This window comes from Numenius arquata, chromosome 9 (assembly GCF_964106895.1).
Source record: "Numenius arquata chromosome 9, bNumArq3.hap1.1, whole genome shotgun sequence".
NCBI lineage: Eukaryota > Metazoa > Chordata > Aves > Charadriiformes > Scolopacidae > Numenius > Numenius arquata.
This window is the reverse complement of record NC_133584.1, coordinates 42,204,241-42,228,807: the sequence shown is the minus strand read 5'-3', so window position 1 is coordinate 42,228,807 and position 24,567 is coordinate 42,204,241. Positions and strand designations below refer to the sequence as shown.

General features: G+C 38.4%; 1 protein-coding gene across 4 annotated transcripts in view; it reads left to right on the top strand.

The window, feature by feature from the left end:
- MYT1L (myelin transcription factor 1 like) overlaps positions 1 to 24,567 on the top strand; it is a 124,802-nt gene that overhangs the window by 76,156 nt on the left and 24,079 nt on the right. For all 4 annotated transcript variants that reach the window (XM_074154134.1, XM_074154133.1, XM_074154132.1 and 1 more), the window contains exons 14-15: positions 18,767 to 18,829; positions 23,625 to 23,708. In XM_074154134.1, the coding sequence (XP_074010235.1) occupies positions 18,767 to 18,829; positions 23,625 to 23,708 (147 nt within the window). The remainder of the gene's footprint in view (positions 1 to 18,766; positions 18,830 to 23,624; positions 23,709 to 24,567) is intronic.

The following is a 24,567-nucleotide window of genomic DNA, read 5'->3' as shown; positions in this document are numbered from 1 at the left end:
TGATGGTTTAGCTAACTTTTATAAAGAAAATGTGATTGCAAGGACCAGACGTGATGTATTTGGAGTAATGTTAAAAATTACTAGAGTGGGTCATTTGTAAATTATACCGTTTTATTAACTTATCTGCAATATTATGGTAAAACAAACTGCGGTTTTTAATGTGTTATTAAATTGCAAGTTAGCGTGCAAGTAATTAAAATTATTAAAAACAAAACCAAGGAACATAGATCCCCAGTATTAGTTCACCTGTAAGGAATAATCTTTCCCATTTTGTTCAACTAGATCCTTGGGCCAAGTGAAATTAGGAATCTCATGTGGTTTCAGTGGGTTTTTTTTGCATTTTTGTTTCCTGTATTTATTGCAGATTTCCACTTGGATACCTTATCTTTGATGGCAGCATGCATGCCTGGCCAGAACAGAACACCTTGGGCTCTGTTCCTGCACTTCTCAATACTCAAATGGGCACTGTAGGTTATACCTAGCATTTCCAACCTCATGTTGTGTGGTGTTATGATAATGTCCTTTGTATAGAAACCCATCATCTGCAGCAACCTCATCTCTGTAGTCGCAATAAGTTCTACATATGGAAGTGGCTGGGCTTTTTTTCTTTTAGTATAACTCATTCAGACTCTGGTAAGGTTGAGTCATTCCATTTTTCTCACTTAAGTTTGTCAACTTTTGTCTCTAAAATGGAAAATACTTGAGTTCTGTTTACATGAGACCCTTCATCATTGTTTTCATTACTGAGAGGTAGTCTTAAAAGCATGTACTCCCTAAAAAGCTCCATCTGCATATCAGTACCTCTGATGCTGTGAAATGTTCCATGCAGGCACAAAATTGTTTGCATGAAGCATCTTGCAGAATCAGGGCCTTAGTAAGTTTTCAGTACCATGAAATGCTCTGAAATTAGAGGCATCATTTGCACAGTGGCATCTACAATACCCAAATCGTTTATGGCCGATTTCTTTATGTACTTAATTATTTGAAACAAAAGATATTGATAGCTGTACTTTTTTACTGTTTGGATTTTAATCGGTATTTAAAACTATATGCTACTTAGTTATCACCCAAAATAGTCTCAATTCCTCAATTCAGCTGAACGATCACTGAACTAGAGTAATTTTTTCAAAACAACCTGTGTGACTTAAGAGTCTAAACTTTGTTTTCAGACTGAATGTAAATGCTGGGCATCCTTCTGTATGACTAACTTTGAAAGTGGAATTCAGGGTCTGCAATAACAACTTAACCAGTTTGGAAGATACAGCCCTTAGTTCCTAAGCTCTTTGCTAATCACCAAATATTTCAGTGTGAATGTTTCTTTGAAAGTTCATTTTAATTTTCAAAACTTTCTCTTGTCAGTCATTACAGTGCCGTTCTGTGCAGTCCCTAAGCAGCTATTTTGAGAGGAGCACTTAATTGCGATTAATTATCAATGAATTTGCTTAGTTATGTTAACATGCCCAATGAATCTCTCTAAGGCCTTCTTGTCTTGGAGTCTTTCCATTTGTACAGTTGCCTCTGCCTTCCTTGGGTTTGGTCATACTTCCTTGTCATTGAATGTGTCCTACATAATTAATCTCATTCAGCCTGGCATCTGCTCGTATTCAATTCAAGGGTCTTTTCTTTGGCACAATTTGGTTATTGTGCAAACTCCCATTGTGGTGTTGATCATTTTTGCTTCAAATCAACAGATCATAACCAATTGCTCATTCCATCCAGATCCGCAAAGATCTGCAACATGATGCTGTGGTATATCCCAAGTGCTGAGGCAATCCCCATGGGAAGTTGCATCAACTATACAGTTGCTAAAAGGCGATTTAAAAGTGCAATGTTTTGCACTTTCTGTGTTTGGTCAGACTTGCCAAAACCCCTTAATATATACCCCAAAATAAAGGTAATTTTGTCACTCAAAGTCCTAAATATGATTGTCTGGATCCTCAGTTGGTGTAAATTAGCGTAGCTCCATTGGCTTCAGTGGAGTTACGCTAAGATACAACAGTGATGATCTGGGCAGATGCCCTCAGCTGTTCTCTTGGGTTAGCATTCATGTTTGATTGCCTTATTTAAATCTTGAAGTTTAAAAATTCCTTGCATTGTTTGGTTTCTTAGAATGGCCAATTGCTAACTTGGTTACTCGGTGTCTGTATCTGCACAGTAACATCTGATTTTGTTAAGTTCACCCCTTTCTTTTTATCTCAGTGCTATTGGGACTTTATGTGGCACACATTTTTTGCAGCACTGTAGTATCTATATCAATGTTTTATATCTCTAAAATATCCCATATCCCTCATAAACACGTCATCATAATCTTCTTTTACAATACTTTTTGTATTCCCAGTAAGTGGAATTTACATTTGCTCATCTGCATGTAAAAACTGCTCTTCTACCCTAACACACGCAGAATTTCCACTGCTTCAAAGTCTGCTGGTTTCTCTCCTTCTACAGATAACGACATTGTGCTCTTTCAGCTTGGGCTCATTTGGTGTACACTGTGCGAAACAACCTTAGATTTTGAGGAATAATTTAACACTGGCCATCATTAATTATTTTTATATGCTTGACTGTGCTTACACTGCACTCAGCTCCTACAGTATCTGTTTTCTGTAGTAAAAAGGAGGCAGAGGAGGACTACAGTATAAGCACATTACTGTTGTTATCTATTATTTTTTGGACTGTGGTAAAAAGGGAAAAAAAGACAGACCCTTGAAAAAATTAAATCTAAATAAATTATATTTAAGATGCAGTTTCCAGAATTATACTATTTACATAGTTTCATTAAAATGATCAGCTGTAAAGTAGTCAATCAGAGTGCTATTTAAAATGCCATCTTCAGGCTTCAGAGTTACCAGTACACAGATGAACAGAATCTAGTTTCCAAATTTTCAGACTGCGAATTAATGGAGACATCATAATGAAAGCATATGATCAGCTTAAAAGAGCTATAAATATAATTTATTCAAAAGAGACTAGATACTGGAGCACTTTTCTTCTGTATTAAGTAGGAAAGGAATCAAATCATGCAGACACAGTTTATAAGAAAACCAACCCATAGTCTTTCTTTTGTTTTCTTTCTTTTTTTTTTCTTCTTCTTTTTTTTTTTTTTTTACAGGTAGAGAACTACTTTTTCCAGGCCAGTGAGTCTGGCACTTTTCTTGAACACATAATCCACACAAAAAGCATGTTAAAGTAGACTTAGTAGAAAATCACTACTTATTCGCTTTGCTTTTAAGACTATGAGCTTGTGGATTTTTTGTTTGCTTGTATAAACTGATGATAGCTGAAAGAACTAAAAGGATCCTGTGTTAAATGCAGTCTACTGAGTGCTGAATTCAGAGTTTAATAGGTAAACAACATGTAATTTCCTTTTTGACTATATGATCTGAATCTATAATTCAGCCACGAGTTAGACATGATATCAAACAACAGATACAAAAATGAAAAAACATCTTGATTATTTCTTACAAATATTTGCATATTTTTAGTTTAAATACCAGGGTAACTCTTTAAAAGAGAGTGGATTCAGTATCTGCTATTATAACTTCTGTGCATTTTACAAATAAGTTTGAATTTAAAAGCTGTAAATGTTGGGTATGCTGGACATTGCAGAGATAAATCACTGGGTTTGTTCCCCATGAATAAGAGTTATAAACAAATTAGGGGGGAAAAAAGGGAAATCATAAAAATTGATATGAAAAGAACTGAATAATTAAAAAAAATTATAGATTATGGGTTTCTCCTCAAGGCTTCTCCAGGAACCATTGTAGGTGGTGATTTGTTTTCTTCTGATGCACTAATCAAGAAACATCTGTCAGGAAAGCGTAAGTATGTTCCATAAGTATAGGTGTAATGGAGGAGGGGCAAGGGCCTTGGTTTTCAGTAACACCCAATACACCTGTTGTGACTTCAGTGTGAAGAATCTGGAAGAATGGAATTATTAAGAAATTTTGTTTTTCCTTTATTTTTTTAAGCCGGCTAAGGTTTAATCCTCAACACTCCCATTCACAGAAAAAGACCTTCAATGGCTCTAAGTCTTTCCTGAGACCTGATGCAAAGTCCTCTTGAGTCAATGGAAAACCTTCCACTGTCTTTAGCTGGCTTTGGATCTGAGATTATGTTCTGTAACTGTGAAAAGCTTTCCCTGAGCAGCATGTTTTTAATGGAGTTGGAACAATATTACAAGGCCAAATTCCATGCATAATCCTATGACCAGAATTTGCACTCCCTACACTTGACAAAACCAGTTTTAGGTTGATAATGTCATAGACAGAGTCCTACCATTACTTGTTTTACAAGAAAAAGGTATTTTTAAGGTATTAATGAGTCAAATATTGGTAAGGAAGTTCTTTAACTTTTGTTTGACCTCTATTTGATATAATAAACCCCTGTAAATTAAAAATAAATAATATTTAATGCATATGGGAGGTAGTTGTCTACCAGTTTGTATGCAAAACTTGTACCTCGAATACAGTGTTTTAACTGTAGTTTACCTGATTTCAGTTCCCTTTTTATAAATTTTGGTGTTTGCTGAACCCAGAGTAAACGCTCCTGATTCACAAATGGGTAATAAGTAAACATGTCAGGACCACATATCTCCAAGTTTTGCAAAAAAATTTGAGAATGTTATTGTACAACAGACCAAATGGGTTTTATATCTTCACATAAAGTCTCATATAATCAAGAATGATCTCAAAAATAATTTTATTCCATCCTAAAGTTTAAAAGCTGTTATTTCATGGTAGTGGGATTGACTTTAAGGCCAAGAAAACCTTTTTTCTGTGTGTTCATGTCAATGAAAATACTTTCCATTCAAAATTAAATGTAGTGAGTAAGATATTTAGCCAAAGAAAAATTTTTTTTCTTACAGATTTCCCTCACTGTACAAAAGGGAAATATGACAGTTCCTAAAGACATTGCCAGTGGATTAAAATCTGTGTAAGAGATGTAGTCCACAATAATGAGTACTGGGAGGTGGCAAACTATGGGAGACATTTCTGTAAAATGCTGTTTGCTGGCTAACCTCATCCACAGTCTTTCATTTAACCTTCTTGAGATGCTATATTCATCTTAAAGTTAATGGTTTTCCTATGACTGAATGGGTGTCAAGGCTGGAATTCTGCCTACTCCTAGGTCATGCCAGGAGGTTAATCAGATGCTCTTCTTCCGTGTTGTGTATAGCTGAGAATCACAACCTCTGAGCTAATCAAAACACAGAATTTGTGTTTCAGCTGTGTTCCTGCCTTGCATATTATTCTCCCAAATTCTCATCAGGGGGCATTTAATTAGCAGGAATTTTTGTGAGGGCAGTGATTTTTAAAAAATATTTTGTCAGAGTTTGAATACAGGATGTAAAAATTCACTCTGAAAATGGAAAGTTATGGTTCCTCTTTGCCAGCCTGGAAAGAGAAAAGTATTAATCAATGTTTAGATGAGATCTGTATCAACGCTAACCGAGTGAATTAGAAATCAGAGTAAGGAGCAGTAGATAGATGCTCAGGGATATTTGGCTATGAGCACACAAAAACAAGAAGTGATTTTGGAAAAGAAGTTTATTGCTTTAAAAAAACAGAGGGAAACCTGTTTCTTGTAAAAATGATGTAAGACAAAGTTGTTCGCCTCTCACTCAAGGCTGGTTTTCTAATTTTGCAGTGCGTGAGAGCTCTGAGCCCTAAGGTATAATGGAGCATGAACACTTTCTCTCTCTGCCTGCATTCCCGACCGTGAGCAAAGTGTTTCTGGGCGAGCGAGCAGCTTTCTGCACCGCAGTGTGCAGTTGCACAGTGCCGTTGTGCTGCACAGCCATTTATCCCTGTGTGTAACCTCCGACCTCTCCAGCGCTCTGTGCAGCTCTTCTGGAAACTATTCCTGCAGGCTGTTAGACTGCAAAATTAAAGTGGCTCTTTCATGAAATGTTTACGGTATGCACCAAGCTTGCACTGCCTAATCTTATGGGAGTTGCAGAAGGGGAAGCTGTAGAAAAGTGTGGGCTTTATGCCTTTGTTACCTTTAAGGAGAACATAAGGAGAGCCAAGTAAGAAAAGACACCAGAGCATATCCCGTGGCAATAAAAAGCACAATTCATTTTCAAGTACTCTACTTAATGATAACTTGGAACAGTCTTATGAAGCTGGAATTATTACTTAAGTGCTGTTCAGTACAGTCTCAGATTCCAGCACAAGAAGAAATAGTTTAGCTTGGAACAGTTTTAATGGTCTTATCAGAGCTTCCTGCCCTCACTGAAGGGATGTCTCCTTTGTTCACATAATGTGCAAACTGCCTCATACAGTCTGACAGGTTAGGGTGAAATGGCACCAATTTCAGGTTATTGAATACCGTACTAAAAGCTCCATTGTTTCTTTTACTGCTACCCAGACAGCTGCAACATCCTTTCAGGAGGGACAGGAAACACTGAAGCAGAGGCAGATGGATGCCCAGAGTAGGAACTGGGAGTATTATCTCAGGCAGACAGTCCCCCTTGCTGATCAGGACGTTTGGTGGGATCCGCTTTATCTACCTTATTGAGAATTTCTGAGCATTTATTAGCTCTGCAAACTGGACTTTAAAGACAACATTTTCAAATATTGAAAAGAACATATACAAATGCAAAGAAATATGCAGATATTTCAAATATATACAACTGTGGTAAGAAATTGGCTGATGGTTGGACTTCAACTTTCAAGAAGGAATGGCAGTCAAGTAGAATGATAGTTGCTTAATCTTTCTGGAAATGAACCTGTAAGGAAAGGTTGCATCTGTACTGCCAGTAGGAGATTAAACATCTGGTCTCTGATACAGCTTTTAAGACATACTACAGAATTGAAAGACCATGTAGGCACGGACCTCCAAATGTCCAAACTCTTACTCAGACCAAATCCAGTTGGAGCAGGTTGCTCAGGTTCTTGTTCAGATAAGTTTTGATGATCTCTAAGGTTAGAATTCCCACAACCTGTTCCAGCATTTGACCAGACTGATGGTAATTTTTTTTCCTTTATAATGAAATGGGCTTTCCATGCTGAACCTTGTCCCCATTGCCTCTTGTTCTTCATCTGTGCAGCTCTGAGAAACCTTTTGCTATGTCTTCACCACACCATCCTGTTTGGTATTCATAGACATAAATAAGATTGTTTCTTACACTTTTCTTCATAAGAATGAACAAGCCAGCTCTCTCAGCCTCACATACCAAGTGTTCCAGGCCCAAAACCATCCTGCAATGTCTTGCAGCAATGCAAACTTGCAGCTTAGCGTTTGTAGTTCTCAGAGCACTGGGAAGAGACTAAAATACTAAAAACATTGTGCCCTCCTGAGCATTAGTTCCTTAGGGCTGATTTGTCTACCCACTGTCTACCTTCTGAGACTGCCTCAAGGCAGTAGGATGGAGTATTTGTAGGAGTGGGCATAGCTGTGGTCATGCCCGGCCTCTCCTCCTTGTAGATAGGTTCTTGACTGGACTCGCCGTAAGAACTTTTTTCCCTTCAGTATTAATTAAGTCTTGCTTAAGATTGCAGGCCTGAGGTAAATTCACATAAATGGTGAGGTTATACTTAAAAGACAGCGTAGATGGAGCATGCGTCTCAGGCAATTGCACCAAAAATTAGAGCATGTCTGAGAATTGCTCAAAAATTAGTATAAACTCACACAGAAAACCAGTAACAAAGCTGGATTTCCCTTAGCTGTACTGTTCATTAGCCTTCTTACTAGACCAGACTGCCTCTCACAGTCTGATATAATTCACACTCAGTATTTTCACATTTCCTCATTTGGGCTTCTGACAAATGTTTTTAGGCCTAGAGCGAAAAAGCTGCTTGTTTTCATGAAACAAAAACTGAAAGATTTTACTCTTTTGCTGTTGACTCTTCACCCCCAAAATAGAAAGTAGTATCTCAGCTTTATCTGTCTGGAAAAGTGAAACTCTTGGGAGTTTGCTCCCTTTGTCCAAATGTTAACCTGTCCCTGTTATTGGATGGTGCATATTTTCAGATAGAAACATATTCAGAAGAGATTTAAAAGTCCATCCAGTGTAGGAACTTCTCAAGGCTGCTAATGGGCCCGGTGCAGCGACTGCAAGTGGAAGAAAACATACCTCTCGGCCTTAAGATGCAGTTAGTCACCTAAACACATTTTACACCGAGCTATTACGTTTACTTTATCTTACCTTTCTGAATGTGCACTGAAAATCATCTTTTTAATGACTCTTTTGAAACAGGAGAGTAAGAAACAAGCTATTAATAATGAAGAAAATTCCAGCCCATTACATTTTCTGTCATTTGGATTATTTTAATGTGTTTTTTTTTTGCAAACTTCTGAGCCTTCATGCTGCCCATGATATATTTCCTATATAACTCAAAGGTGTTTACAGTCCTATTCATTTATGGCTTTGCCATAATGCTAGACTGAGAGGACACTCATTAGAGACAGGAGTTCTGCTTCTTTCTTAATTATACAGGGCTAGAAATATTACCACCTATTTTGTAGGCTTAGTCTTTCATACTAATATTTGATACACTGTTCTGAAAGAGGCCATATAAATTGGACTTTCTTCACGCTCTTTCCATCCTTCCCACTCAGCCTTTCCTTTCCACCTTACATTTGATCCAACTGTCTCCATTCCTGTGATCTTCTGGAGTCCTTCTCTTGACCAAGTATTTGTGCGTGCTCAAGTTGAACAGTTCTATTCAAATCAAAAATGGATAAAAACAATAACTAAGGAATGGCTAATTCTGGGTTGTGTCCATTCTCTTCCCAATGACTTTAGTGGATTGTTAAGGACACAGACTATGTGACAGTTGCTAATTTGTTTCCTCTGCTTTTAGCAGTTCTAATCTGATAGCATATCTCAGCATTTCTTGAGGAGGTGCTGACCGTTTTGAGTCTTCCAGATTTGTAGATTTTGAAGTCATCCTAAACCTCCAGGAATGTCTTGGTAAGTGACAGATTCAAGGTCATACTGCTGTGCCCACCAGACCTGTTGGTAATTGCTTTACCTGGGAGAAGGTATACAAAGTATAAAAGAGCAGAACATGAAAGAAGCAGTGACATAGAGACAATTCAAGAATTATGCTATTGATAATTTTAAGGTGTTCAAGGCAACCAGCAGGCTACTGACCTAACCAAAATGTAAATCTCTTATGAGGAAAACTTCCTACTTTGAAGAGTGCATTTTTCAAAGTACTCAGCATTTGACCTACTTTTAATTTAATTTTGTGCTAAAACTTCCATTTACATCAGAAACAGAAAAGTTAGGCCAGTTGTAAGAGCTTTTGAAGACTCCTTTTAAGGTGAAGAATACCAAAATGCTATGCCTGTGCTACTGCCTTCAAGTGCTTCTCTTGGACCCACTTTCACATACAGGGAACAAGAGAAATCTTGTCACTGGCTGTTTTGCAAACCCTGACCGGACCAATCTTGCTGTGCAGTGGCTGTGTGGCAGACAGTCCTGAGAGACTGAGTGGTTCCCATTTGAATAGAACAACCAGGAATAAGACACTCTTCTTCAGAAACAAATGCATCTGCCCAAAATTACTGAAAAAAAGGCCATGTGGTTGTGGGTTTTTTCAAGCATATGCTTGTAGCAATGCTATTAGGAGACAGAGAACTCACTTTGCTCCTAGCTGTAAGGCATGCTCTCTTCAGGCTATCTTCTCCTGCCTTTTTCTCCATGCCTTGATCATTTTATCTTATTCCTTCACTATAAAAATGAAGCTTTTTTTTCCAAAGGCTGAGGTGTTTGGAAATGAACATTTGAATGTGCATATGTTGGAACTGATTCATCCCTGGTGCCAGGAAGTGCTCTCTGCTGCGGGGGGGGAGGGATCTGCAGCTGGCCGGTGCTGCCTCCAAGGCAGGCAATGCTGGCAGGAGAGAAAGCGTGGGCAAGGTGCCCAGGGAGCAAGCTGATTCACAGCTTCCCCCTGGCAGCTTCTGTGCACGGCGCACCCCCTGGGTAGTGCACAGAAGCTATTTCACATTAGGCACATACCATGCCTTTGGCAACTGGCATGTTAGGCGGTATATGCTGGTGCTAGATGTGAGAACAGCGGGCAGCACGTCATGGCATTTGCTCCTGGGAAGCTGGGAAGTCCTGACTGCTAGCAGAACAGGCAGCATGCAGAGGTGGTTACTGAAGGCACATGAATATTTTTTTCAAAAGCGATATAATTAATTTAAACACATCGTGTGTATCTGTGCATTCGAGTGTACAGCAATACTTTAAATGCCAGCATGATGCGTTTCAGTCTGCTTATTGGAAAATGGATTTCAGTGTAATTAAAAAACATATCATGTTCTTTCTCACCCCCACAAAGTTAAAAAAAATGCAGGAATGCAATACAGTTAATACTAGCAGCTAAGGACAGAAAAATTCTACGTGCAGAGAGTCAGGGAATTAATTAAATTTTACCTAAGGAGAAGACTATGCACTCAGCCATCCCCAGTTTAGAACCATTCAATTGCTGGGGATTTCTAGAGGCAAAGAGAGAGACAGAGCAATCTCTCAGCAGAGGTAGAAGAGACTGAAGTTACTCCATGAAGCCTCTGAGCCGAAATTAGTTTAGTCTCATGCCTGGACTAGCTCCATAGGCCTGGCATCATTCCCTCATGGACAGAAAGACTGTACAGTGAAAGTGGTAACAACAAATCCTTCCATTCTATACTTCTCTCCAACCTGCATTTCTCCCAGTATCTTCTGAGAGGGCTCAGTAATGCCCCACCAGGAGTGATCCTTGCCTGGATCCCCTGATCTCTTGCCCCTTCCTACTGGAACTGCACTGGATCCAATGCCAAAAAGCAACTGACAAGAGAGAAGATTTTCCTGAATTCACTCATTTGCCATTCCACCACAATTACGTTTTTTTGCTGGCTCTTATTATTTCCTCAAATCCTCTTCCTTTATATCTGCTGTGGGTTTGGGTTTTAAATGTTCCTGTTACCTCCAATGAGGACTGTTGTGTCAGTAGCATTCTGCGAAGTAAGAAATGTTAGCAGTATTTTACATATGAAAAAGTAATATTTAGCATGTTCGCTAAAACTAAATTTGTTTGATTAAGTACTCCTAGTTAGGCTGAATGCAGGGAAATAATTAACATATGAATCTAAATTTAACTTCTTTTTTATTTTTGGCTTACAACGCATCTTTATGAACCTTTGATATTTATAAGGGTCTGACTTCAAATGCTTTTGTAGGTATATTTGTGAGGACTAGAATGTAAGTTTAGCCTTGAACCAGAAACCATAGACTCAAAATCCACTGAAATATTCATTAATTGCATACCTGTCCCACAGAGTTTATGTTGCTTCTTGAACCAATTCACATGAGCTTCAAATGAGCTCTGAATTCAATTTTCAGAAGTGCCCACCTAGTGCTGGTTCTGCTGCTTTTGAAGCCAGTGATAAAGCTTACAAGGACTTTAATGAAAGTAAAGGAGTGCAAGATACTTAAAATGACTCATTGTGTCTTGGCAGCCAAAAAATTCTATGTTAAGGTTTCACAACACACAGCGTTTTCTCCCCTGGCACAAGGATGCAATGTGTACCCAGTCATCTCAGCAATATGAGAGGACCACAAGCAATGCAGACTAAGGGGAAGATAAAATCAGCTGCGGGAAAAGAGCAGGAGGACAAGAAGGGTGATGAAAGAAGAGATAATGGAAAGAAACAGCAAAGAGGAGGAAAGAAGAAAGAACTGTCGACTTCAAGGTTATTAGAGAGCATGAAAGGAGGAAAGGATGAGGGAGGAACAGAGAATGAAGATATCAGCCAAACGGGACAGAGAAAAAAGAAGTAAAAGGGAGAGAGAGAAAATTTAAAAGTGACAAGAGACAATGAGAAAGGAAAAGGATCTGGAAAAGGAAGCAGTAGAACGTGGAAGATAAACACTGCAGAGAAATATGGATGGAAAGCAAACCATGGGGTAACAGCAAATGGAGGCTCTTGCTGCTCTGTAGGAAAAAGGATAAGAGATTGAAAATGGGGAGAGAGAGAGAGAGAGAGAGAGGCATTAGGAAAGAAAACAGAAGGAGTAAAATAAAGAGTGAAGAAGTATGGATATTTGCAGCTTCACTGAGGGAAAATAAGAGAAAATAAATCCATCCTAGTAAAACAAGTTTTTCATTGCAAATTCACAGATAGGTTGTCTAGGTAGAGGGTTTTGTCTAGGTATCGAAAGAATCAACACTTTAGGAACTCAAGTCAAATGCTATGGTAAAAAAATAGACAATAAAAGACAAACGGGTAGAAGTGGAAAATCATCTCTGTTCCCACTGGAATTAGAGCAGAAAACAGCTTTTCTTCTTTGTCTTCATGAGGAAAAAGATCAGCAGCATTCCCACTTCACATACTTAATTAGAGTTTGACAACCTATCGAAATACCTGGGACTGAAAATAGGATTTAGAGATTTACGCATCCAGATTGCTTTCACAGAGCTGGCTAGAACGCTAATGGCTGGGAGGCATTGCTCTGACTGCTCAGAAAGGTAAAGGCAAAATGAGTTGCTGGTTTCTGTCCAGTTCCTGCTAAATAGGTGTTTTCATAACAATAACCACAACCCTGACTGTTACAGACACACCCGTGGCCAAAAAATCTCCGCTGGGGAACACACAGCTCTGTTTATGATCTCTTTTTATCGCCCTGGAGTACTCCCTGCAGGTCAGTGGTGAGAGGCATAAGAAGGAACTGGAGGAAACCTTGTTCTTTCTTTTGGCCTTGTAAATAGTTTAAAAGGGGACTTGTTTTTCAAGAGCTGCAAACTTGTTGTTTTTTGGGAAGCACTCAAATTCATAGAGACATAGACATACAATAAACTTACCATACCTTACAGGAAACTCCATTTCTTAATTTGACAAAGCTTCTTCCCTTTCTTGCTCACTCCCCATTTTTTTCTCCTTCCTCACATACTCAATTCAGTGAACTGCAAACACAGTATCTTTACAGGTTTACTTTTGTAACGCTTTGTTTCTGGACTACCTGACTAGAAAAAAAATCCCACAATTTTTTGTTTATGAATCTACGTGTAGATTCAGAAGACATACGGCTTTATAGATGCAAACAGAGCAGTGAATAAGAATCTCTGCTTCTAGCCCTCTTCTGTGTAATGTTGTTTAGCCTCTCTATGCCCCAGTTTTCCTCAGCCAAATTCTTCCCTTTTTCAAAGCAGTAGTGTGAGATTTTATCCATTAATGTGTGTAAAATACTTTCAGATCTTCAGATGAAAGATAGAAATGCAAAGTATTATTGTCTCTGTCTTCCAGCCTCCCAACCTATGAATTCCATTCTTAGTGATTCAGTCAAATAAAACAGAATCTCAAATACATGGAAACCACCAGACAATAAAAAATCCTACATTCGGCTAAGAAAAAATCCCACAGGAAACAATTATATTTCTCTAACCTTTCTGAACCTTCAACAGAAAATCACACCTCTGCTATAGAGATTGACAGCATGGTCAAAATAAAACTATAGGAAAGATATAAATTTCTATTAAATCTCAGTTCTTTTGCAGTGTGGAACATTCTGAAGAACCATTCTGAATTTTTGCAAACTTACTGGTTTACTCCCCCATTCAGTTCAGTGTGATTTTTCTTTTGGGTTGCTAGCTACATCTGCTTTAATTATTTATTTAGTAATTTATAGGATGCATATTCTGTCTGGTAGACTATATTGTTTATATGTGTTTTCATTTATGTACACAAGGGAAGATTGGATCCACAATGTAGTAGTTGCTGAGTGCTGTAAACTAAACAGTAAAAGTAAAATCATTCTTTAGATCTGGTGCACCGGGTTACTAATAACAGATCACGAATGGTATTTTGTAGCAACCTGATGCAATTGAATCCCAGTATAGTTTGGTGGCTCCCAGAAAGGATTACTGTCTGATGGCTCTTGGCATGGCCAGTGTGAGATAAATTAATGGCTTAATTCAGTTCCTTGGGAGCAAATTTCCTCAGCACAAAAATAAAATGTCGAAGCAGTTTGCCATAATGAGAATTAGCAATGCTCTTCACATTTATTAGTGACCATTATTATTTCTTTATTTCTAGAGTGTCCAATGAGTGCTATTACTGATCCCCCAAGCGTGATAGCTAAAAAAAGTCCACAGACAATGTACAAACCTGCCAATTCATGTGAAAACTACAGCCTAGCTTAATAACATGCCCTTTCCTTAGTGAAAACCAGGCTGTAGAGGTAAGGGCAGTGAGGCTGAAAGTGTGCAGAGGGAGAGGGCTTGGTGCAGGGCATAGAAGGGGCTAAGGGCGATTGAAAGGGCAAGAGACAGAGAGAAGAGAAGAAGTTATATAGGCTACAGCTGCTGAAACTGTCTCTGATGATTAAGGTAAACGTTATCACCCTACTTAGCGAAAAATGCAGCCATGTGTTACAATGACCCAACTTTTGTTTGCATGGTATGCTGAATTTGAGCTTGTATAATTGTAGATCCAAGGTTTCCATTTGGATTTGTACATACAAAGTGGTTAAACCTTAAAGACAAGATTTGACTGAGATGGAAATAGAATTCACTGTGGTGTTGAATCTCAACTGAGGGTTTCTGAGAGAGAGGGATCCTGAGCCCAAGCCTGAGCCCGGGCACCAAGCTGTGGTCAGACTGTGTGCACTGAAAAAAATTCCATGAGCTCTGCCTCCTCCCCGGGGAAGTGCAATCCTTCTGGTTCCAAACAGCTGTTGTAATTTTGTGGTAATATCTCTAAAAGTTAAAAAAAACACAACAAAGTTTACACTATATTGCAGATTACTGTATCTTTGTTGTATCAGTATGTTTTAGAGATAATTTATGCTTTAAAATAAGTTTTAAAGGTAAGTCAACCAAAGCTATACACAATAATGAGGACAAAACTACTTCAATTCTGTCTTGGTGCCTTTGTGTAACATCCTAGTGGTCTCACACTAGCTGAGCTATATATTATCTATATTATCTAAATATATAAGATACGTGTAAGCTTATGTAACTCCTGTAGAGCTAGATAAAAGCCTGGGAATATAGGTTTAAATGTGAATCTTATTTGTAGTCTGCTATGCTAATGTGAGCTAGTTTTTCTTCCAAGCTGTGTTGCAGCTAGACTTTTAACCATTGGCATTTGGAAAAAACCTCCCAGAACCCATCTGGGCTTTGCAGCCATTTCTTCCCCAGCCCCAGGAAGTTTCTTCAAGCTGCCGAAAGTCTTTTTTAATTGCTGAGCACTTAAAGTCTGAAGGTCCTTTGCCCAGTGAAGAATGGGTAGTAGGGCTTAAATATAGTTCTCTGTTTGGCTCTCACCTGGTTTTCATTCCTGCTAGTGAATGTAAGCCCAATTCTGAATCCAGCTGCCACAGCTGTTGCTGTTCTGCTGCCTGGCCTGCTTTCTGCTTATGCTTATGTTCCCAAAAAAGCTTCTCTGGGATGTTCTATGAAATGAATGGGACATCAAGATGTTCCCCTTCACTGACAAGCTCTTTTATTTTGCTGGATACCCTGAATTTATGTGAAGTGCTAGTGTGATATGTTCTGAAACCTCGGTCTTTACAGGGTGAGTTCCTTTTGTCACCTCACTCTTTACAGTACTGAAATATTTCCTTTGCTGCAATAAGCTATTATGTAGAACCTACAAATAAGCTTCTGATCCTGCCAAATAACAGTCACTTTAAGTAAGTGAGGCAACTGTGTATCTCATTTTCCACTTACTCTGATATTATCAAACGGTTTCACACCATTTGCCTCTTATAAGCACCTGTACAAATATTTTTTTGGCATAGTTGCATGTAGATAAGGTTAAGTCAAATACATATAGGTAGTAGCTGATTGATAGTAAAATAGTAGAGTATGTGCAAGTCCTGTGTATGATCAGACATTCTGAAAACTGAGACTCACCATTCCAGTGGTACAAGGGCTTGTAATTGTCTCCTTACCTAATCTGCTTAGGATAGCAAATAAATATTGGAATAACTTTATAGTTGAAAAGACTGCTCTATAATTGCATCCTATTCACAGTGGTTATAAACACCTCCCATAGGATGGGAACACCAGTAAATAGAAAAGTTCCAAGGTTTTAAAATGTTCTTATCAACTGCACTAAACTCTCATTTAATCTGTTACATTTAGGTCAATATAAACTTATGAGACTTGAAAACAAATATTATAGTGCCAAAATCAAAATCTGAAAGGTCTTTCTAAAATCCTCGCCCACATAAAAAAATCTCTTCTGGTTTAATCAAAAGTATGATTTTAAACTGATGTGAACTGTACGGAGTGCTTTGTGAAAGTTCTCAGTTTAATTTACAGCAGAATGATTTCTTCTTTAGCTTCAGTTCTTTAAGATATTTTTTTTAAATGACGCAGAAATAAGCTAGTTTTTAAATTGTGTAAGACTGTCCAGATGGTTGAGGTGTAATGGTCTAATTTTAGGACTTATTGATTGGATATACTGGTGCATCTTATAAATCCTGTTTGTTAAGACACTATTAATCATGTCAGCCTGTAGCGAAAGTCTTGGAAAAGATGAGAAAAACCATTGTGAATTTTTGATAATAGCTTATTCTGAAAAGGATTGAAAAGCCTGTAGAGGAAAATGCTGATTTCAAATAGCATGGGTTCATAAAGAAGGAATCCTTGCAGTACCTCAGGCAGACTGCAGAAGAACAGTCTCATTGCTGCTTGTTCGCCTTTATTCATTTAAATGCCATGGATATTTAGAGCCAAAATTTAGCCAATTCCTTGAATTCATTTTTATTCCAATATCTTTTAATTCAACATCTTTGGAGGCTTCAGTCAGGCTTTAGTGATGCAGCTGGTCTTGATGGAAGTAGGAAATAAGCATTGTAGATCAATGAAGATACCTAGCATTAAAAAAACACATGAAAAAAGAGATTGTCTCTCTTCAGATCTCAAAACATTTGCCACAAAATAAAAATAAATACTGAGAACATCTAAATATTTAGATATTTAGAATATTTAGATTTAAAATTTAAGACTCTTTATATAAGATGCCCTAACCATTTTTTTTTTTGACTTAAAGTAGTAGCCAAAGTTTGTGCTAGCCATGAGCAGCCACAGCACAGAATGAATGGTAAGGGCCATGCAGACTGAGCTATGACTTCTTCACCAAGGGCTGTATTTTTACCTAATTTTTGTCAGAAGAAACTATGCAAAAATTAGTCTTTTTATCTTTCTACAAGCAAAAAAATTAATATATGATGTCACCCTATATATTGGTCTTTAAGATATTAAGAATCACAGTACTACTTATACCTTCTAGCCAAGATCATGGTCTTATATGTGATCCTCTGCAAAATCTTAAAGCAAGAGAAAAGAAGAATAGTCCTAAAGGATGTGGGTTTTTGACTTCTTGTCCAAAGCACACAAACTGCTTGTTATGTAGAAGAGAAACTTCAGTGATGTAATGAACCCCAGAGGTTTTACCAGCTTACATCCTGGAAGTGCTACCATCTTTTAATGGTTTTTCATCAATAACTCAGCTGGTCCGGATGAAGACCATATGAGAACACCCTTTAACAAATTCCAGTTTAATTTATCTCTTTCAAGTTTGCATTAATCATGTTTGAAGTTTGGTTCTGCTGAGCTCCTTAGAAGTAGGTAATGCTTACTGGCTTTAAAGGACTAAAATTCAGCTTAATGGAACGTGACAGCCCCATTGCACTGAATTCTGGGTTGCTTAATCCTGATTTTAAGAAACTTTCAAGTCTCTGCAGAAACCTTTATGAAGCAAAAGTTTACCAGTATGGACCATCTTTGAGGAAAGCATACATGCAACTAAATGGTGAAAGCCAGAGTCTGCATGAACTCTGCATTCAAATAGTGAAAGAATTCAATGTTACGGAAATCTTATGTTTCAGAATGCAACATCTGAATTTGTTCACATGGTTTTTTGAATTTGAATGCTTTCTTCAAATGAATCTCTAAAGCATGGCTAAAATTCAAAACTCAGGCTCAAGAAAAGTGACTTTTTGGAATTCACATAGCATTTGTCTGTTCAGTAAAATGAATATAATTAATTCTTCCTTTGTCTTTTCTGTGATTTAGCATAGCAGTTCAAATACCAGCTAATGATTTTACTTAGCATTATAATTTAGCTTATTCTGTGGTGATCTCAATCATCTTTGCAATGTAGAAAAACCCATCCATTTTCTTTGATGACTCTAATGTCGTTCAGTCATTAGACATTCCACTGATGGCTGTATCAGCGATTTCTCTATCTGGTGCTGTAGCTTGGTGTTTGGGAGTGTTTGGGTGGGTTACCATTTCTCTGTGAGAGGCCAGCATTACTTCCCCATCTACACATTGCCTTTTGCTAAGGCATCTCCTTCACTTCATGGAGAGGTGGAGGGGTACCTCCATGGTGCGACCTCGTGACACCATGCGGTGGGATTAGAGCAATAGCTCTGATGGAAAACAAAATGGCTCACTGTAATGTTAGGCATTACCTAAGAACACACCATGGGGATATTCCATTTGCTGTCAACCCTACTCGTTCCTGGTGATGTGGGAATGGCAGGCTGCTACTGGAAATCTCCGCTAATCTGCTGGTACTAGAGATATCCAGAAAGCATTTGAGCGGGCAGGTGAGGAGTAGCAAACAAAAACATTTTATGAATGAAAAAAGTATGTTTGTCCCCGGTGTGGAATTAAGCTCAGGTTTAGCAACGGCTAGAGATCCCCAGGGCTGGCACCTGTGGAAACAAGGACTGGGCCAATGAATAATTTTTAATGGGCAGTTATATCTTTCCAGTCAGTAACACTGTTCCATATCTTTTCCATTATCATTCTAGGTGTCCCACCCCTGGGTGTGATGGCTCTGGGCATATTACTGGAAATTATGCTTCACATCGAAGGTATGTAAAGAGGTTTTGATCCTTAAATCCAACAACCGAAGGGCTAGAAGGGACCTCAACAGACCTCTCTTCCCTCTCTCAATACTGAGAGAGGACTGAGTGCTGTACATAGACATCGGTTGGTCTAACTCATTCTATTTATCACCGATGAATAACATTTTGCAGTTTCAGCATGGCTCGCTACCCAAGTAGGTAGGAAGATTTTTGCTAATATCTAGCAAAATCTTTGTAGAAAATGAATCCAGGTTTTCTTACCTTCTCTATTAGCCCAGGGAAGCAATTCACCATTCATAAGTTTCTGCTGCTTTACATTTGGAATGACTTAACTCTTCTCTTCACAGTCTTACCTTTTTCGGACTCAAGTCCCATTCCTTCATTTTTTTTTCACAAAAAAATCGTGTTTCCTGATTGTTCTTGTCAGTCTCTTCCAGACTCCCTTTTTTTCTTGAAATGCAGAATTGGACCCAGCTCTTTACCTCCTCTCCCAGATGTAACCCTAACGGCTTTAATCAGAGGGTAAAAGTCATCTAATATGCACCAGTCTTGTTAGTACATTTCACAATAAAGCTTGGCTTGTTTTTAAATCGCAACACATTGTACATAACTGTGTCAAGCCAGAAGAAGATAAAGAGAAAATTTTGAATGAAAGCTGTTACCTTAACTGCCTAAACTGTAACTGTGATCCTTATCAAGGGCCAAAGAAAGCTTCACATTTAGTAATTAGGGTATTGTTGGTAACCCCAAAATGATTAACAGCAGTATCACTGTAGAGGTAGTGTTACAAATGCTGTGTAATTAGCAATTCCCCTGTAGCTATTTGAGAACTATAAATCAGTAGAGAAGAGCTGCATCGTATTTTGTAAATAGCTATCCACTGTTTAATCAAAGAATAGTAGTGTAGCCCACCTCTCCTTTTTTAACAAAGGCTCTTTACTCCCATGCGTAGTAGTACTGTTGATTCTGGATATTTGCTTGCTTCACCAAGTCCCTATAGCTTTACAATTGGCTATAACTAGTCAATGCACAAATTCCTAGTTTAAATGTATTCCCAATAAAAGCAACAAACAGTTTAAAGTCAAAACATAAATAACAGAGATTGGGAATGCGCCATACCTTTACATGCTGTAAAAATGAAAGATATCAATAAGAATTTCTGTAATGCACAGTTAAACATCAAAAGTACAAATAACATTATAAAGGAGAAGATGTAAACATTTTAAAACCACTTATATGATGTAAGAGATTAAATCACACTTTCAAAGGAATTTAAGGTCAAATTTAGAACTACATTTAACTATGTGTGGATTTATCAGCTCACACCTCTTCCAGCAATATGCCTGGTGTAGCTGTGCCCCGACTGTGCTATTTCAGGAAGCTGTTTATATATTTGGTCATTTATTTTACCAGAAACAGGCAGGACAGTGAAGATGCAGAAGGCACAGTGTCACAAACAAGAAACCTAAAAGCAAGCAAGGTTAGCCAGGGAGAACCAACACGTCTGCTCATTTTCTAAACCCTTTCCTGGGCATTGTCTCCTGGCCACTGTGGGGCTGGACTATGAGCTGGATGGTGTTACCTACTTTCATCTGTAAATTCGTGTAATTTTGCAAATGAGTGCTGGACCAGGTTTTCACTTGATTCTGCAGCATTTAAATAGTAATTCTGCAAAACTAAGTGATACAGAATTTGTTGGGTCCATTGTGTTTTAACATAGAGTTTTGAAACACCACCATCTCTGTATTGACCACATAACTCCTTCGTTTCTCTTCCAAAAGGCCTCCAGCAGCCCTTTGTCCTTGGCTGCCTGTGGGTATGGGGGCACTGACACTGAAGGAGTAATGTCTTCTTTGCTTAAAGCCACCAATGCCCCCAGGACACCTGTGACATTTACATGGAGCCAGCCCCGCACTGTTCAGGTCATGATTTCTGTCGAGGCCATTTCTAAGGTGGTGAGGCTCGAAAAATACGTGCTCTTTAAAAGGGCAGCAAACCAATAGCCTAAATCTGGAGCTGTTTAGTATGAAAGAACCTACAGGATGTTCACAGTTAAGCCTTCTAAGTCCCATACTGAAAATTAGCATTTACCTCTGCTTGCATCTGAGTTGTTAGCATTTTTGTTTGTATTTGATATCATCACTTACAACCCTTTCAGTTTCAGAAGGAAAGGAATGACAAACTTCTCTCAAATGGCTGCCAAGATGCCTTGGTATCATCTGTATTTAAAATGGCTGCTCAACAGCAAGCACACATGAAGGCAGATTTAACTGTGCCATAACTCTCTGCAGTTCCACACACCCATTGAATGTATGCGAGAAGTTATATCAGCATATACCGGTGCTGAATTTCCCTTGTTGTCTTTTATCTTCATATATAAGGAATTAAACTGATATAAAAATGAAATAATGTGTTTACTTTATAATAGCTTTTGGTTATTATAGGATAAAAAAAATCAAAGCAAAGGCTCATCCTTGGCATATGTTTTCTTGGTGAATCTGCTGTCAAAGGAAAAATGAATTAATCATAACCTCAGAAGCTGTCTGTTGGAAATGTCTGTTTAGAGGACCTGAAAGGTCTGAGAATTTTCTAATAAATCATAGTGCCAGAATAGAAAGATCTATTGCAAAAAGATGATGCACCAAAATACCAATAAGTAGGTGATAATTAAATTGATTGAATATGTGGAAAGCATTAAATCATTAGTCAAGGCAGAAATTCTTCATTCAGATTTTGTTATGAAAATGTCATCATGTACAAGCATACCCATCTGTACACCTACTATAAAAAGTACTGCTTTCTGAGACATTTCTATTAACTATTTAGTTTTCAGATGCAAAACCTGATTATTCTCACGCGGGGGTACGATTAGTGTCACAGATAAGCTGGGGATATATGTAACTCCTGTCCTCTCCCCTTCACTTTCTGCAGCCCAGGTTATATGGGGGGCAATGAACCAACCTGTTCCTGGACTGTCCCCTTGCCCCAGAGCCTGCTTCCTCTTATTCTAAATCCCTCAGACTCTTATTCCTTCTGCCTCTGCCTTCTTACAGATTGTGATACTATTATTTTCAAAGAAAACTTTTTTTAAATGGCATAGGCTTTCTGAGGTTTAGTTTGTAGACAGGGAACTACGGTACTTTGGAGTGCGCTGTGCAAGTTGGAATAAACAGCAGCTTGCTTTAAAAAGGAAAATGGTCAGCTGCATTTAAACTAGAAAATGAAGTGGGATGAGAGCACAGGTCCAGGCATCAGAGCACAGATGCCTACCCTATTAAATTGTTAGCATGTCCCCTGCCATGTTACTGACCCTGGGCCACTGAAACTTTCCCAGGCAATTCTCAGAGGTGATTTAGAGCTCAGCATGGGTCCAGATAATTCTCTATAAGCATTATGGGTGTCGCTGTCCTGCTGTACAGAGAACGAGCGTTTAGCTGGACAGATGTGAGCTTGCTGGTCTAGGTCTCTTCCATTTACCACTACAGATGTAGCCATGCCACCTCACTACAAGTTGCTAGGTAATACACTGTCCAATATCCGGCGCTAAATTCCTCCCTTTCTTTAAAAGACTTATTTATGACGTTTTAGCATGTAAGCTCTATTTTTGTATATTTTTCATTTACTGACACAGAATTCTGTCTGTGATTGCTTCACCCTTTTCTCTGCTTGTTCCTCCCAGTCCTCACTGGTCTTGACAAGACAAAACAACTGAAAATTTTGCTACCCCTGTTTCTGTCTCTTCCTCCTGAAGACAGGACATACTGTACAGCACTGAAGTACCTTTTGTCATGTCGAAACCAAAAATTTAATCTTCTATTTTATTTCTTTCTCTATGGAAATTTTTCTTTGGTGACACTATTTTGTCTCTTATCTCAATACTTTCGAAGTTGGTGTTCTACTGATGGATTTGAATGTTGAGATGGAAGTAACATTTAAATAGAGCACAAAGCATGATTTTTTCATAGACATATTTGTGTCCTTGGATAGCAGCTACTTAAAAAAATATTTAAATATCTATTAAAGTCATTGTTAAGTCTACTAACTGGTTTCTATTATGAATTCTTCATATGCAAAGAGCAAGCTGAGCTTATAAAATGTTGGAATAGATACCGCTTTTCCATCTTGTGTAGTTAAAAACATTCTCAGTGTGTATTTAAATGTAACATTGCTTAGCCTTGCATATAACTCTGTCTCTACCAAATCCTTTTGTCTGGGTGAGTTCTGAGCACTTAAACTCTTTCTCAGGAAGGCATTGTACAGCTGTGAGCTCTGCCGTGGTTTTATTCACCAGTTCTATAGGATTCTTACATGACGATTGAGAAGGTTTGATAGTGTTTCTTATGTGCTCCCTAGGGAAATCTTTAGTCCTACGAAGAGATCCAAAGACTCCTGGTTTTTGAGCCTGTTCTTCCTTCCCTCTCAGACATACAGAGGACATAATATCTCTCAGTCCTGAAACACTGGCTTCTTTTCCTCTTAAAGCTGTCACTGGTGCTGCTGAGTCAGCTGGAGGGATTATTAGGCAGAGAGTTTAAGAGCTGCTTTCCCTGGCTCCTCGGGGACTGCCCGTGCGTGTGGGCTGCACGGTGCCTGCAGTCCTGGCCTGCATCGTCAACTGAGATACACGGATTCCCCCTCGCGGTTGCACACTGCGGCTCTCCGTATTTAAACCACTTGAGCTTTGATTTTGGAAACTGGACAGGATTACCTATTCTGCCAGGTTTTCAGATAGAAAGCGTATCCCTAGTAAACCGTACCCAAGAATGAGAAATTGCATTTTAAAATGTTTTCTTTCACTCAGTCTTTCAGGCTGTCCGCGAGCAAAGAAAAGTGGAATCAGGATAGCACAAAGCAAGGAAGACAAAGAAGACCAAGAGCCAATTAGGTGAGAACAAATATTGTCAAAGGGCCTTTCTGTGTTTTATAAGGTCATGTATTTCTTCAGCTTTTTATTAAGGCATAAATGTTATTGTGTGATAGTTATCCAAGAGCAGATGGCCACACTGATTTCTATGAGCAAACTGCAAATGAAGGATCTGTGCTGATTTATTCTGCAAAGGATACAATATTCAGCTAAAGACACAATCTTCTATAATTTACAAACAGTTTTAAATAAGTTTTTCACATGAAATTAAAAAATTACCCAGATCTGTATATTCTAAAAATCCCCTTAAACAAGTTTGCATGCTATAGACAAACCATACATGCTAAATAAAGGAGTTATGGCAACAGAGAATTGAGTGTTTATATGAGATTGCTGCAACAAATCTGGCTTTCTCTAGTTGGCAAGAGGAACGAATGCCTACCTATAGGTCTTGGTTTCTTCTTGCAAGGTGCTCTGATATGAGTGGCCACTGTACTCAGTGTGATTTGTGACTGCTTAGGCCATTCAGGACTGGATCCTCAGTGGAGAGTTGCAGAAGTATTTTAGTGTAGCACAAACAGTGAAGTAACCGGCCTTGTTTTGACATGTGTTACGTAGCAGCATACTGAAAAAAACATTATTTTCTTGAAACATTTCACTTTGAAGATCCTAACCTGTTCCTTCTAACTCTGGTTATTTGTTTTCTAGAAGTATACGGGGTATGGGGGAATTCCCAAGTAAGGAAAACCATCAGATGAATACAGAACTGCCTTCATTGATCTCTCTAGACTGTAGCACATAGTTTGTTATAATCTCTCCTATTCAGAGAGCGGCTAAGGCTCAGCATTTCTGATTAGGTGCTATGATCACTTCAGACCTA